Raw genomic sequence first — 16696 nt, 5'->3', positions numbered from 1 at the left:
ATGCTCCTTCTCTCTCTCCCTCTTCTATCTTCCTCTTGACTTACTATATCCCTTTCTCAATCTTCCCTATTTTTAAACAAAACTGAAGGGAAATTGTGACTGAGAGTTGTCGCTATAGGCGCGATCAATAAATTCGATTAGAATTCTCTTGGGAAGTCCGAAACTAAATAACAATTAAATAAATATATGTAGAATAGTAGAATGACATTTTTTTTTTTCAGTTATATACCGAACTGACATATTGAAGTTCATCATTTCTTTTTCCCAATCACAACAATGATTCTTTCATTTTGATAATTTAAAGAACTTTACCTCTGTTGCAATTAATCTAGTGAATATGATCACTAATTACCCTTTAACTGCGTTTATGTACTGCACTCAACAATCGATAAAATAAATAAATAGAAAACTGAAGATGGTCATATCAATTGTAAGACGAATCACGTGGTGTTCTCTATTTTCAAAGTTTAGCAATTAATCAGACTTACCTATCCATGTTTTGATTACTTTCTCTAAAATTAGTTTCTGTATTTGGAAGAGTGATGTAATTTTTTATTTTGTTTAAATGTATTAATAATATTTTAATCATGGACAAACATCAGGTTCCAGTTTGTCAGAGAGCTTCAATCGCATCTGTTCTCGCAGGCACTGCATCAGGTTTGAATGAATGATCTGTCCTTCCTACAGGAAATCGATGAGGAGAACGCCTTGTGCGTCCCACACAATCGACACCATCACTTTCTTGGCAGTAATTTTCTGTCTTACGAAATAGATTATACGGTTTAAGGAGAATCTGTAGATAATTATATAAACGATGAAGAATATTCTTCGGGCTCGGAAGACGAATAAACAAAAGATTTCATAGAATCATTCATGACTTATGGGAACAAAGAAAAGGAAAAAGCAAGGGTTTAAAATCCATAAAAGTGCAAAGTACGAGTTAAGTTCAATTTGTTCCTGGCTTCGATGTGATTCTGGAGTGTAATACTTACTCAAGACTACACAGAATTATTCAAAATTTATAAACACTTTCTTACATTGCTTATAACCAAGTATCATGTGAATGATCTTTTTCAAAATTAAAATACATAAACACGCAGGCTCCGTTCACGTCTTACTGATGAACACATTGAACTTTTCTTTCTTTTTTTCTTTCTTTTTCTTTTCTTTTTTCTTTTTTTTTTTTTGATGAATTCATAAACATACATTTTAGTCAAAATCTGACAATTTACTTATAGACCAAATGTGTGAGAAGAGTATGGAATTCAGAAAACTTCCGCGACTGTAAGTTATTTTGCAATAGGCTTTGTGTATGATTATAGCAAATAAGAATAATTCATTGCTTTATTCCAAGGTCAGGCTTTTTTTCATTATAATATTCATAAATATTAAATGAAAATAAAAAATCATCTAATTTTTTCCTTGAAGTATATTTATTTCAATTTTACATCATATGTTATGGTCAAAATCATATGAGGTGTAGACATAATGTGTGATGTCTCTAACGGGAGAAGTCTATAAATGAAATGATAGGTGTGGTGGTTGGTGTGGCGGGCTCCCAACTTCTAAGCCACTGTCCTTTTCATAAAGCCAATCTACCCCTATCAATTACTACTTTTCACTCCCCGTATATTCAAATGAAATGAAATATTTCAGTGTAACGTCCCACGATTATGCCCTTTACACTAAGGGAGACGGATGATTAAGGCAAGTGAATGATGATGAAAGAATTGGTGGAATGAGAATGCGGGAGAAAACAGGAATACCCGAGAAAACCCACGGACACAATGTTGTCCCCCTATATTGAAAGTTGCCCGGGGTAAATTTTCTGCAATCATCACTTATACGCCAGGGTCTATAGAAATCTACTGGCCTTGTTATGTGAGGCATGGGCTGATGTTCCACAGGACGAGATGGGACATGGCCCCAATGCCTGATTGGCAGATCCGTAACCTTGTTTAAGGGGGAGTTATCAGAAAGTAGGTTCAGCAGAATGGTTCAGCTGATGCCATTCTACAGGCAAATAAATACCAAAATTGCGTCATTTAATAATCTTACAAGTCTCTGTGCGTAGCAACGTGATATTTCCATGCACCGTACAAAATAACAGTTCCAATATGCACACACATTCTTCGTGTTACGAAGAGAATATCGACGTGCAAGGTGTTCTGGTGACAAACAGCTATGTGAAGGCCATTTTTCGCACCCTCAATTTTCTCGTGCTGGGACAAACATGGCATTCCATGTATTACAATTAATCAAAGGGAGGATGTGTGTGTATTTCTTCTTATGACGTAGTTGAATCACTGCATATAACCAACTTAGGACACGTCTTCATTATTGTCATCGTTTGGATGCCTTAATCTGGAAAGTAAAATATCAACATGTTAATAATCTGTATTCAGATGTGTTTCTCAAAAACATCGAATTTCAACATGTAACAGGAAGAATCAATGAACATTCGCTGTAGAAAACAATGTAAGTACCACCTTGAAATTGCTTCACTTATTTTATTTTTTGAATACGTTTATGCCTTAGTTAGATGTTCATACTTCGTTATATGATAGGTTGTATTTCTAAGCAATAGTATTTTCTATTTTCTTACTCTTGGGCACAATCTTTTTTGTTTCTACTGTCACAGTAACTATTGTCTTTGGCACTTACATTGTTTTCTACAGCGAGTCTTCAATTAGTGTGAGACAAGAATGTAACGATAATAGCAAGTAATGTTTCATTTAGATATCCAATAAAGATGTTCTGTACAATAAAAAAATTAAAAGGTTGAAAGTTTGTTATAAAATAAAATAAAAATTACTACTACTAATAATAAATTATTATTATTATTATTCCTAATACTACTATTAATACCACCACCACCAATAATAATAATAATAATAATAATAATAATAATAATAATAATAATAATAATAATAGAGAATTGCTTAATAAACGATCAACAGCGACAACGGGGAACTAATTTACTACCAATAATGTAAATTGTTTTATTTCAGCCATTCAAAGTATTTACGCAGTCTGACCATATAAATGAAATTCAATAATCGAACGAATTAACGTATTCAATATCTATTTCGAATCCTCCTCATTTATGTTTCTATAAAAATAAAAATCGAGCAATCGTTATATCCAAATTCTTTTACTTCTCCGTGAACCCTCTATTGCTGCTAAAGAAACGTAACGTAACGGGTCTAGGATGTTTGGGTGTAGGGCGTTTTGGTGTAGGATGTTTCGGTGTAGGACATTTCGGTGTACGGATGTTTCGGTGTACGGACGTTATAGTGTAAGGACGTTTCGGTGTAAGGACGCTTGACTGTAAAGGACGTTTCGGTGTATAGCCTAATATTTGATTGCATTAATCATATTCTTGTAATGAACAGTCATGAAGTGTCATAGTGTAGCCACTCTGCAATAGTGTAAACTGATTAACATTGTTATTGAGTCTCATTGTAATTGCTCAATCTCTTCGGAACATTGGCGTATTTTTTCGTTTTTCTGACTTCATGTCCGCCAATTAACTTATTTGTTTCATTTGAACAGCACTAACAAGGAGACTTACGGAAGTGTAATTTACTGATTTGCATGAAATTTTGCATACTTGTAGAATATCAAAAAATAATCGTCACGTTTTTTTATTTATTTTTCCTTTGGTACTGGTGCGGGTTTAAGGGTAGAAACCACCCTTTGAACGTTAGAGGTGGCCTCCAAGCATAAACAGAAAATAATTATTAAAATAGAAGATTAAATGATACGGCCAGCTTACTGTCAAGGGGTTTTAGGACAGGTGATTCAGAACCTGACGTTAAAATTACAAAATTCAAATTGTCGGATCCAATATGATGATTACAATTACAAATAGTCTTCTGGTTTGAAATGTTCTGCAGTTAGCCAAGAACAATTATAATTGGCAGGGACTACTGAGAGAAGGCGCAGACTGATTTGAAACCCCTTTCTGTACTTATTTTAACAGGACGTTTGATGAAATCTATAGCCCAAAAAGTTAGATGCCAATGCCAGTGCCAATGCATTTGTCGCGAATGTGAAACAACACGTGTTATTGGAAAAGAAAATATTTATAACTCTGATCAATACGGTTTAATTTGGAAATGCAGACGGGACGTACTCAAGTGTTTACAGGGATACAAACAGTAGAAAGTGTGACAGTCAGTAAATTCTATGACTCGTAGCTACATAATACAGCCTTTAATTTCTGCAAATAGTGTTTTGTTATCACCACTGTTAATTGTTTTGTAGGAAAACAATGGAACGTTTGGTCTTATAGTCCAACACAACCTCTTTAAATTTGAAAATACCCTTTTGAAAGCGTCAAATCCGGAACAATTAACATCAAGTGTTGTGAGATCATGGTTCCAAGAGATTTTTCTTCAAGCGTCTAATGCAAACTCTATTTTGTTATTAGCTTCGAAGAGTGGTCACAATTCATCAATTTTGAACCTATTTTAAGAACAAAAGAGTAACTCATAATAGAAACCATTTCTGCAGGAACAAGTGGTAGGATTCAGCCTCTTCTTGTGTTCTTTAAGCCGTTAAAAATTTTCTTGATGCTTTTTTTCTGACACTGTCCTCTACAACTATAACATGAATTTATATCTCTGTAATAATATAATTAAGATTCCAACACTGATTTATAATCAGTTTTCTTCTCCTAGATTTGCTAATCTTATTGGGTATGCATGATATAAAATCAGTTATTTGGGAGAAAAACCACCTGTGTTTGAAAATTTCCTTTCAAAGATTGTGCAGTATTTTGCGATTTGTGCACAGTTATTGCTGTAATAAGGTGTGTGTGGTGTACACAATGTTTATGCATCACACCCTTTTTTACTATATATCATTACCATAAAACGTTTTCCCAATCAATTCATAATTATAACATTTGAGGATGTAAGAAGTTCTGACATAGAGTGAAGCGAGGGGACTCACTATAAATAAGTAACCCCTGTCAATTACAGCAGCATTTATTTTTTATTATTTATTAATTTATATTTTGTACTTCATGAATTTATTTCTTCCTAACGAATAATTTTCATTTTGAAGAGTGGACGTTTTGGTGTAAAAATTGGAACTTTTACACCGAACCAGTCTCACACCTAAACGTCCTTACACCGAGACATCCGTGCACCGAAACGTCCTACACCGAAACAGCCGTATCTCTAACGTAACATTACACATACGAGGGCAATTCGAAAAGAAAACTGCGTTTGTGCATGTTCGAGAAATGGCAGAGAAGAAGGACGTCAGTCCTGTGGTGCTATTTGCAGTAGTTCAGTAGACAGTGCGCAGTGGAAGGAGAAGATTGTATTGCAGTTCATTCTCCGTTATAACTACACTTCGGATTGATACGCACTAAAAAAACGGCATACAAATATGCGCTAAAAATCACGAAAATATGCAAATATGCACCAATCAAAAGCTAAAGTTAAAAGAGAAATTACATTATCTTTAGAGGAAAAAGTTGTATTATTTGAACGACATATACTTTGTTTATAACTATGATGCATTCATGCTACAGTACACAACTATGTAGTTTTGGGTATTTTCTGACAAAAATCTGCATTTATCAGTCAAAACATTACTGTACATGGAAAACGTTCCTTCCGTGTCACAGGTTGTTAAGAGACAGTATTCAAAGAAGCAATGTTACTTGCCGATAAATCTGAAATTCGTGCATCGTTGTTCCCAAGAACACTTTATTTACATTAGGCAAGAGTTTTATGCCAGGACTTTTCGCGTCTATTGATTGTGCGTTTCGAAGAAATGCTTGTCCGATTGGTCTTGGTGGCGTCTGTTTCAGAATTGAATCAAATAGCTCAAATGCACTATAAAGTCCTAATCATCGCTCTTCTAATCTCGGTATGATCTTTGAAATTGAACTGAAATGAAGATTGAAAAACGCAGGAGTTCACTTTTAATATTTTCAGCTCCGCAAGCGTCCACAGCTTCTTGAATACAACGCCATGGGCAGCTCTTAATGCTGCAAACCAACGGGATATGATGTTCACAAGTGTTTCACTTAATGTAATATCCAGTTCGAGGTGCAAGATTCGAACCAGTTCCTCAGTGATTTGTCTCCTAGACTGATATATCTTCTCATGTCCTTTTTGTGACATAATATGCCACAGAATCTATGTAGCATTCATGTCCGGAGAATTTAGTGACCACTATAATCTTTGGAAATTCATGCTTGGAAACCACTCCGCTACACTCCGTGCTCTGTGACATGGCTCATTGTCGTCTTGGAAAATAAATCAACTCGAATTAGGATCTCAGAAATAGTCAACAGGTGGTTGTAGTAACTTTCGGTTCAGGATGTCAATGTAATATGCCGCATTAATTTGTTTATTCCAGATTTTAATTCATCCCACTCCATTTGAAGTTAAACATCTGCACAACATGACACTTTCATCAAATTTCCTTCTTTTGGAAACGTACGTTGGCTTCACGTTTTCTCCTTTTCTCATCCAAAATTTCATTCCACTGTCATTTCCAACAATCATAAATTTCTCATCCAAGAAAATTACGTACCACCACTGTTCATCACTTCATGCACCGTTTCTACTCACGAACTCTCTTCTAGGGTTTATATGCTTATTAGTTAAAAGTGGGTTCTTTCTTAGGGTTTTCTTATGTAATCCTTTTTTATTAAATCGCCTGACAACAGTTATCCAGCTTATGTTGTAACCTGTATTAGAATAAATAATCGCTGCATTTCATAGCCCTGGAAGCTCTGTCTGATATAGCCAAGGGAAAAAATCTCTCGATCCAATCTCGTAGCTGTTATCATTTTCTGCTACCCCGTTCTCATTCAGAAGACATCTCATACTCTCCTTGCTTCTGTATTATTCTACCAAAGATAGTATGATACATACCTAGAATTTTCGCAATTTGTCTATTTGAGTAGTCCTCATTTCGTAGTGTCAGAATTTGTCTTTGTTTACAAAAGGTTTGTATCACTCACTTTTCTCATATTTCGAGTTTATAGGGAATAATGAGATTCTTCCACGTCTTATAATATACGCGAAGCAATTCCGTTTAGAACGTAAACAAAACGCACATTCAATAATACATAATTTTTCATTAAAAATTGCACTTTACACCGCTCCAGAAAAGCAAATAAAATGAGCATTTTAAGTCTCAACCACACTCATATTGACTACAGAGACACCAAACGGAGACCATTTGAACTACTGTAACGCAAAATACTGCTCTGATCCTCCCCAAACTTAAAAGTTGTTGGAAACATCAAGTAGATACCAGTATGTCACGGAATGGCTTATTTAAATAGTAAATATAATGAAACTCTTGTGGTGCTATTTTTTGTGACTGCCTGTATATTATATATATAGTTTGTAAAAAAAATAACTGCATCACTTCACTTTATGGCAATAAATTTTCTTATTTCGGTCATAAATTGTATGATACTGCATAACATATTTAAAATTTAACCAGCACGTTACTGGATGTTTATTGTAACTGCTGAATTAGTTCAAATACATTTTGTCTACAATTATTCACAAAATTAATGTAAAATGAAGTACCCATAGAACACACATAACTATATTACAAAAATATTTTGCAAGAAACAAATTGAGAAAGTTACCTTATAAGGTAACATTTAGCAAGAAATATGTTTTTCTTAATTTCCAAGCAACTGAATAATATAATATCATCATTTTTAATACTGTCCTTCATTTAGTATTTTGTATGGCCTCCTTTAGCCTTCCTGACACCCTGAATTCTTTTGGGAATGCTGTGAACAAGATTGCGGCATATTAACATGTCTAAATTATGGTACCAAGTATGTACAATTGTTGCCATTAGCTTATTTCTCTTTTCAAAACACCTTTCCCGCAGTTTCTTATTTATAACATGCCACAGGTTTCGATAGGATTTAAATCTGGTGAATTAGGAGGCCACGTGATTCTCTCTATATCCATCTCCTTAAACCAATTATTGATTGAACGAGATCGATGGCATGAGGCACTGTCATCCTGAAAGCAGAATTTGTTCAGATTTGCCCCTGTAAAATAAGTCCTAGCTGTTGAAATTAATCTATGATCAAGAATTTGTATGTACTTTTCACTGTTGATTGAACCATTACAAATTTCAATTTTTCCAATTCCTCTCGATGTGAAGCAACTCCACAATATAACACTTGCCGAGAACTTCTGTGTCTCAGATATACTATTATAATTAAATCCTTTTCCCCTACGCATCCAAAGCTTCACTCCAGCATCGTTTCCAACAAGATTAAACTTCTTTTCGTACGAAAAATTCACACGACCCCAGTCTTCCTCTGACCATTCCCCGCACCTTTGCATAAAAATGTTCCTTGCATCATTATGTTTCTTTGTCAGTCGCGGTTTTTTTCGCGGCTTTTTCTTGTCAGCCCCAAAGGACTTTATCTAGACATTACTGTTGAATGGCTCACTCTAATACCTAACTCCATTTCCACTTGTGCAGCCGGTTGACGCGAACTCATGCTTCTTTTCTGCAACGCTAGTGACTTCAATTTCCGATCAACCCTCGCAGATGTTTTTTTCTTTCTTCCACACTTGTTTCTAAGGGAACATTGTCCAAATACTTAGTGTTTCTTAATGATTCTTGACACTGTAGACAGGTGAACGTTAACTTTTCTACCAATTTCTCTTTGACATACTCCTTCCTTATGTAGGGCCAATATTTGTCTTCGCTTGCGAGGTGAAGTGTCTTTCAACTTCATGATTCGTCATATCATTAACAATCTATTCACATTAAGTACACTGCTTATATATTTACAGAGGTTGTTCAGCCTACGTTTGGCCGATTTCGTTCCTTCCCCCTCCCGGACAGAATGGACTCACCCGACCTGGTTCGTGGGTGTTGTGCAGTGGTTTCCTGGGAACAGAGTTGTTTTTCCGTGCGGACAACAATAACGCACAAAACAGGACCTCTGTTGTGAATGTTGTGTTAAATTTGTTTCCAAGTGTGCGGGTTTACGCTCTGTGACCAAAATGCCGCCCAAACTAAGCCGGTTTTGGGAAAGCAATGTTGCGGCTCTTTATGACGCCTACTTTAGTGTTTCCGTCATTAGAAAACAGTGCAAGAAGAATGATTGCCACATCAGTTTAAGTGGAATAAAAAATGTTATTGAAAAGTACAAGAGCAACGAAGCTCCACCATTTGGATCAGCAACGAAGTTGCCTAGGAAGTGGGAATGCACCAAGGCCACCTCCACCATTCAGAGAAAACTTCGCAAAATGACAATGCAAAAAATCCGCCAACACAAAGGTGTATGGCTAATCGTCCTGACGTGTCTTTGGGGACTGTGAGCTGGACGTTACACCATGAACTCAAGCTGGAAAAAGTAATGCAAGCTCGCGGCCATCTTCTCACGGATGCCCACCAAAAGAAACGAAAGTGTAACGCCCGGAAGCTGTACGAACGGCATCTGGCAAAACAAAGGTGGATGTACGTCGTAACTCTCGATGAAGCATGGATTTACCTTTCCGACTGCGGCAAACCGAGAGCCATCATGTACCGAGAGAAAGGCGCCAATAACTTCAAAAGGTGGGTCCTTGTCTGTAAAGAATCCTTCCCAAAATGGTCCATGGTCGTTACTGGCTACTATTACCGAGGTAAACTGAAGATTCATAGGGTGGCGAAGAACTGCAAAATAAATTCGCAGTATTTTCAGGAGCAGGTCATGAGACCGATCTACGAGCATGAGATTCCAACAATGTACGGAAATGACGCCAATCTTGGTGCGCATTCACATGGACATGACCTCATCACATACTTCACGATCGTCCCTCGCATTCTACAGGGAGATGGAGTAGCAAGTGGTATACAGGTGATACCTTTCAATGAGGTACCTGTTAAATCTCCAGATGCAAGTCCCATGCACTATTGTGGATTTGGATTGCTGAAGCGGGCTTTGGGAAAACGGCGTGTGACAACTGTGGAAGGACTTTGGAAAGCTGTGCAAAGGGAATGGGACAAGATTCCCCTCCCAGTTCTTCAGAGAAGCCTATTACAATGGAAATTACGCTGTCAGGCTATTGTTAGGAACCAAGGGAAACACATTGAGCACTTACGGACCTGGCGCCATGGAGATTCTTCTAAATTTTTAGGTAAGTCGAAATTGGCGAAATGTAGACTATTGAACAACCTCTGTATAAATTTCAGAACACTATAAAAACATACACTACAGCAACAATCAGGCAAACAATCACGGGATAAGAATAATGCGTTACTTTATCAATCACCATCAAAGTTGCATATGCAGTTTTTCAACGACACTAGCCAACAACAGAGACACCTGGTGACAAAAAGGGGAAATAAATAACAACAAAACAAAAGACTGTGTAACAAAACCACGCGAGATTTGTTTTCATGAAAATTTATGAATTCATAGGGCCTATCACTGCTAAAAGTAACTACTGTTATTCTTTAGATGTCCTGCCATACTTGTAGCAAGTGATGCAGATATATATATTTTTATATATATTTATATTTTTAAGGTCCGATTCAGGATTTTCAGACGGGGTTGCACCAATAACTACCAAAATAATCAATCACATTGAAAATCTTCAAACTGACATGCGACGATATTACTTATCCCTCATACAAAGAACGGGAGGGGAAATATTTTAAAGAAGGTCGCAAGTGATATGCAGGAAAAATGTTCATCTCTCCTCCTGGCTTCTGTTTTCTTCCCCTATTTGACAAATGTTATATTGTTTTGCTTGGTGAATTCTTTTCCTTGAACGTTAAGAAAATTGACAAACTATTGCTTTTGCAAAGCTCTGCTTTCTCTTAAGCTCCAAACGGAAAAATAATGACAGAAAGTTTCGGAAAGTGTTGCTGTTTTCACTGCTAGCTTCCCATTTTAGATAGTGTATATTTCCAACAAAGGGGAGGGGGTGCACCCGTATATATATTATATATATAGATGCATTTACATATAGTAATTTACAAATAAAAAAGATTATAATGTGCCAAGTATCTGTAAATAAAGAACAAATATACTCAGAGAAGCAAACAAACATTTCTGGCATAAGCATATAGTAAAAACCTGTCTAGCGAAATTGAACAGGACTCGCAAAAATTTCCGTTAAAGGTTTTAAACTTAACGAAGATAGATATATGCTTTAAAAAATCATGTTCATATATATAATGGACATAATGAGATTCAATTACAGGATTTATTTATGCTACAAATTAATACACATAAAACTTACAGTGAACAAAAAAAATGCATATTGTCTCTAAAGGCAAGACAAAAATTAGGTGCTATGCCTTTTTCAACGCTCCTCGCTCTACTTTTGGCTCCCTTTTTATCTATTGTATATATTATGCTCCTTGTTCCATGTCTCTAGACCAGCTAAGAGAACAAGTTATTGGTATTTGAAAATAACTGAAAATTGCACTTCGTTCAAAAACTCGCACGGTATCTAGGATCTTACAATGCGGTGGACTAAAGGTTAAATGTGTAAGTAGGGTAACAAGAAAACGAAGACCTTTACAGACAACATAGTTCAATATGCCTAATCTCTCACAGAATGTCTAAAATTTTTCTAAACGCTGCATTCTAAAACTCGAAATTTCCGTTAAAAGTATATTTTAACATCCGTTGTTCGCAACACAGGTTCCGCCTAATCAAGAGAATTTAGCACTACTTTACCTTTAAATTCATGGGACCGTGAAATATTTCCGTTTAATAAGGGACTTGAAGAAGGCAATTTTTACTTTATCAAAAGCCTATATTCAAAACCTTATGTTCTTGTTTAAAATAAAATAAATCCACTTGAAATTACTTTTTGTATCCAATTATGTGTAAATCCTACAATATTTTCTTCTAGCATAGCATTGTCTGTTTCAAGCAGCAATAATTTACAATGTATAATATCGATACTTTAAATGGAATAAAGTGATTTAAGTGAGACATGAACCATGAATGATAAGAAGGTAGTTATCGAAAACGGAAGCAGGAAAATTCGATGTAGGAAATCTCGGTGCAGGAAAATTCGGTGTAGGTAAACTTGGTGTAAGAAAATTCGGTGTGGGGAATGCTAGGTGTAAAGAAAGATTTGTTGTAGTAGACCGTAGAATCTATTAGAAACTTAAGTTTGAAGATAAAATTTCAAACTATGTGCAGAGCTTACTTTTACTGTCTACTATAAGGAATTTAAAAAAACGTTTTCCTGAAATAATTTGAATTCTAGGATTCGACGGTTTTTAACATTTCATGCCCTTACATGACGAGAAATTTGTTTTTCGATGTCCGTTCGTGTGATTCAGCGAAACGACCATCGCTACCAATCGACATTTAATTTAAAACTTAAGTTTCTATGCTGTTTTAGAGAGTGTCTCCTAGAATTTTCTACTTCCAAAAATAAATCTAAGTTATTGGACGGGTTAAGTTGAAAATTGCAGATTTCTCAAAAATGTTCTAATAATTTTATGTCTGTTTCATAAATAAATAATTCAATCTAAAGTCTTGAAGAACGACATAGTTCATTTGTTACTCAAAGGTGTAAAAATAAATGCCGTAACTAAAGTATATACGCCTGATTGGAGGAGAAGTCAATAAGGAGTCAATAGGGTTGCAGTACTTGTTTACCTTAACTTAGGCAAACAAACTGAAGTGTCTAATTGGAGGAGAAGTCAACTATTTGTACAACTATTATCTGATAAAACCATCCTGCTTTACATTGCCCGTTCCACTAAGCCTTTTTTTAACAATATATTTTTGCATCTTACATATACAGAGTAATTCTTTTAAAACTCACGGATTTAATTTGGCTCTAGAATTTCAAACTGAAGTCCGATTTTATTGCGGTTTGTTGCAAATGATCACGTAACGATGGGAGGCTTATGGGACTATATTTACTAGTTTAAATTCATCCGGGGTAATATCGAGCAGACCGCAAGAAAAACAGCAAATATTCGCCAGTGTACCTTACAATTCGAATGAGATATTGGATATTTGAAGCGAAATTGAAGAATACAAATTAAGTGTTAGTGAGAATACAAATTAAGTGTTAGTGGTAACACACATAAATAACATGTTGAATAGCTATAGCCGGTTTCTCGCTACAAACGACAGAGAGATTTCTTGGGCGACTTAAAGAGTCGATAACTGACATCTTCCACAACATCCGCCAGCGGAGTCCGATGCTTCCCTGTCTCACTCAGAAGCGGTCCTGTTCCTTGCAATTTATTCACTAACGACGATAATTTATTCATATTATGTTCCTGTCTGGGGCAGAAGGTGAGGCAAAGTTGCGTGTAAATGCCCTTTTGCGTAGCAACAATTGATTCCGTTCTCCAAAAACTTTTTAACGAAAAAATCACGTTGCTCCAAAAAGTGCATTATTGTAACTGTGTCCTTATCATATTGATACAGTAGCACAGCATAATTCTCAATACAATGGCCCAGTTTCCTGTTTCTTATTGGCCTTCGCGAGGATGCCATCTAACCAAGAAACTCAAATATCCACACCGCACCTCACCTAATTCCAATTGTAAGGTACACTGGCGAATATTTGCTGTTTTTATAGAGGCGTGACCGATATTACCTCAAATGAATTTAAACCAGTAAACATAGTTTCATAAATCTCTCATCCTTCCTTGATCATTTGCCATAAACCGCATGAAAATTGGATTTCAGTTAGAAATTCTAGACCCAAATGAAATCTGTAAGTTTTAAAAAAAATACCTTGTATATGTTCTATGATGTACTATATGAAAGGTGTTTTTAATTGTTTCTATAACTATTCTCTGAACTTATAGCTGAAATTGTTTTATTTGTGACAAAAAGTGGCAGCTTCATTGTGTGATGAAAAGTAATTTATAGTAATACCCCGCAAAAGACATGCAAGAGGTATTGGACTCAAGGCAGAAAAATAAATTTGTTGTTCTTGAAATAGGTAATAACATTTTATTCGTTACATTTTATGGTTTTCGTTTTCACAATATGAAGTTTCGTAAGTTATCGTAAGTGGTAATATTCAATATGTATTACACCGAATTTACCTTACACCTAAATTTCTTCACACCGAGTTTTCCGTACAGCGATTTTTCTGTACACCGAATTTTCCTACACTGAGTTTCCTTACACCGAAATTTCCTACACCGAATTTTCCTAGACCCATCGAAAACATTACAGAAGACTAAGGCTAGTTTTAGACGGAAGCATTTATCGTAGCATTTCTCGTAGCAAAAATCGTATCATCGATATCCTACCGTGTAAAGTAGCAAATGCTATAGTATTTCCCATGCCATGGCATATCCTATGGCATTTTTTGTCGATAGAACCTGCTCTATTTCGTGGCATTTCTGCTCCGATTGCAGCGCCATGGTGTGTTAAAAAGAAGCGAAAGATTTTGTGTCAAATATCCATGCTCTTTGTTTTGTGTGGGAAATTGAATTGTAGTAAGAAAAATGAGTTGGAGTAGGGATACTATTATTATGTTGATTAAAAAATATGAGGAACATCCTTGTTTGTACAAAGTTAAAAGCGTGCAGTTTCACTATACGGATTCACACAGAAACTCATTAAAAAAAAACTTTCTCGTTTCATTTATTGTACCTTCAGCAATCATTTCTGAGGTGTGCTCTTGCGTTCTCCGGTGCAGGTTCTCTTTAACAGGCGGCAACGTGTAGTTTTACTAAACAGATCCATAGTATAAGTAGTAGTAGTAGTAGGAGGAGAAGTAAGTAGTAGTAGTAGTAGTAAGAGTAATAGTAGTAGAAGTAAGTAGTAGTAGTAGTAGTAGGAGTAGGAGCAGTAGGTGTAGTAATAGTAAGAGTAGTAGTAGTAGTGGCAGTAGTAGTAGTAGTAGTAGTAGGAATAGGAGTAGGAGTAGGAACGGGTAGTAGTAGTAGTTGGAATAGGAGTAGGAGTAGCAGTGGTGTGGTAGTAGTAGTAGTAGTGGTGGTGGTAGTAGTAGTAGCAGTAGTGGGAACGGGTTAGAAGCCCCGAAGGGGTTGGTTGGGTTCTGTTCTCGATACAAAATTGGGAAATTACAGACTTGCCAAAATTTTATGGCAGCTTATTGAAGATTACGTGCATGTCAGGTTCGACTTTAATTTCTATATTTCCACGTAAATACGCATTTCAGATATAAGTGCACACCATATTTCCATTACTTATACAGTACTCTATTAAAATATTAGAAATTTCTTCTGTAAATTTTAAAATCTATGGATCTGTATAGTATAACTACAGCGTTAAAAGTCCTTTGTATTATAATAAGCATATGCGAAAAAGGGCTTCAGAAGAAATAGTGACTGAAATATCTGTTTTCAGTTTTGGAGCCATAACTGCGCTCTTCTCCAGTGATTTGTTTGCTACGTCACGACAAAATGCTACCGTGTAAAAGCACAATATACTTCTGATGCCATAGAATATTATACGAGATTTTTGGCAGCACATCTGCTACGACAAATGCTACAATAAATGCTTTCGTCTAAAACTAGCCTTAGACTCATATATTGTTATTTAGCATGGCACATAGACTTTTTTTTTTTTGTTATGTGTCCTAGAATCTATACAAAGTGACATACACTATTCTAGTTTGTGGTGTTTGATTCATCAACTCTCCAAGTTTGGCTCTCCTATAGTTGGAAGATCTGCTTGACCTTGAGACGGCACCAGTGCCTTTTTTCCTCTGTTTCCTCAGTTCAGTCCAAGCAGGCGTGCAGTGCAGAGCAACTCACCAACAATGTGTACTTAATCCCACTGGACTTTTTCTTTTGGGGCCACATAAAAAATTGAGTTGAATTTGAGTTTGTCCCGTTCAGCAGCAAGGCTATGTGAGACGTGGACCTACTGATTAACGTGGAATCCGAACCACATGAGCTCCCGCCGGGAATCGAACCCGTGTCTCCCACGCCGCAGCCATATAAAAAGAATGTTGTGTACAGTGAAAAGTTCAGATACATCAAACATTTACAGGAAAGAATCGTCGCGGCGGTTGGGACAGTTACATATGAAATGTTGGTGAATACGTGGCGAGAAGTGTAGTATCGTCTCGACGTGTGCAGGGCCACAAATTGATGCCACGTTGAAGTCTGTCAACACTAAACAAAACTTGAAGCAATTCTCTTTCATGATATGTACTCATTGATGTAAGTTTTCATTCATTTACCAATTAAATTTATACTTAAAACTAGGGAGTTTTTTTACGAACACCCTGTATTATGACCTAGCAACTGTTCGGAATATTTTTTGCAGTATATTGTACGATAGTCATTTCAAAAGTTCTGCACGCTGAAAGATATTATGGAATTAAATAATTTATTGTACAAAATATCTGTACAGGCTTTCAACACAATCTCCATACTTGTTTATAACAGCTTCCAAACATTTTGTAAATTCTGTATTCTAGATAGTGCACCTTCATTGTTGAGGTGTTTGATCACTCGGGCCACCTCACGAAAAGCTTCGTTAATCGAATCAAAACGTTTTCCACAGAGTGGTTCTTTTAATTTGGGGAACAAATCAAAGTCTGGTGGGCTCAAATCAGTACTATATTGGAAAGAAAAGTATTTCCCATCCATACTTGTTAAGTGTCACCCTTACTTGTAGAGCAGTATGCGGCCTTGCATTATCGTTCAGAATGAGGACACCAGCTGTAAGCATGTCAGAATTTTCGGGTGCAACAAATTTTGC

General features: G+C 36.1%; 1 protein-coding gene across 1 annotated transcript in view; it reads right to left on the bottom strand.

Annotated features, from left to right (window-relative positions):
• Positions 1 to 1427: 1427 nt before the first annotated feature.
• The window catches only part of LOC145672601 (structural maintenance of chromosomes protein 6-like), a 355639-nt gene continuing 340370 nt past the window's right edge, over positions 1428 to 16696 (bottom strand). Inside the window, exon 24 of the mRNA XM_081741761.1 lies at positions 1428 to 2364. Within this exon, the coding sequence (XP_081597887.1) occupies positions 2322 to 2364 (43 nt within the window). The 3' untranslated portion in view covers positions 1428 to 2321. The remainder of the gene's footprint in view (positions 2365 to 16696) is intronic.

The sequence above is a fragment of the Thermobia domestica genome, chromosome 16 (genome assembly GCF_964235325.1).
Source record: "Thermobia domestica chromosome 16, izTheDome1.hap1.1, whole genome shotgun sequence".
NCBI classification, from domain to species: domain Eukaryota; kingdom Metazoa; phylum Arthropoda; class Insecta; order Zygentoma; family Lepismatidae; genus Thermobia; species Thermobia domestica.
This window is presented reverse-complemented; position numbering and strand designations above follow the sequence as displayed.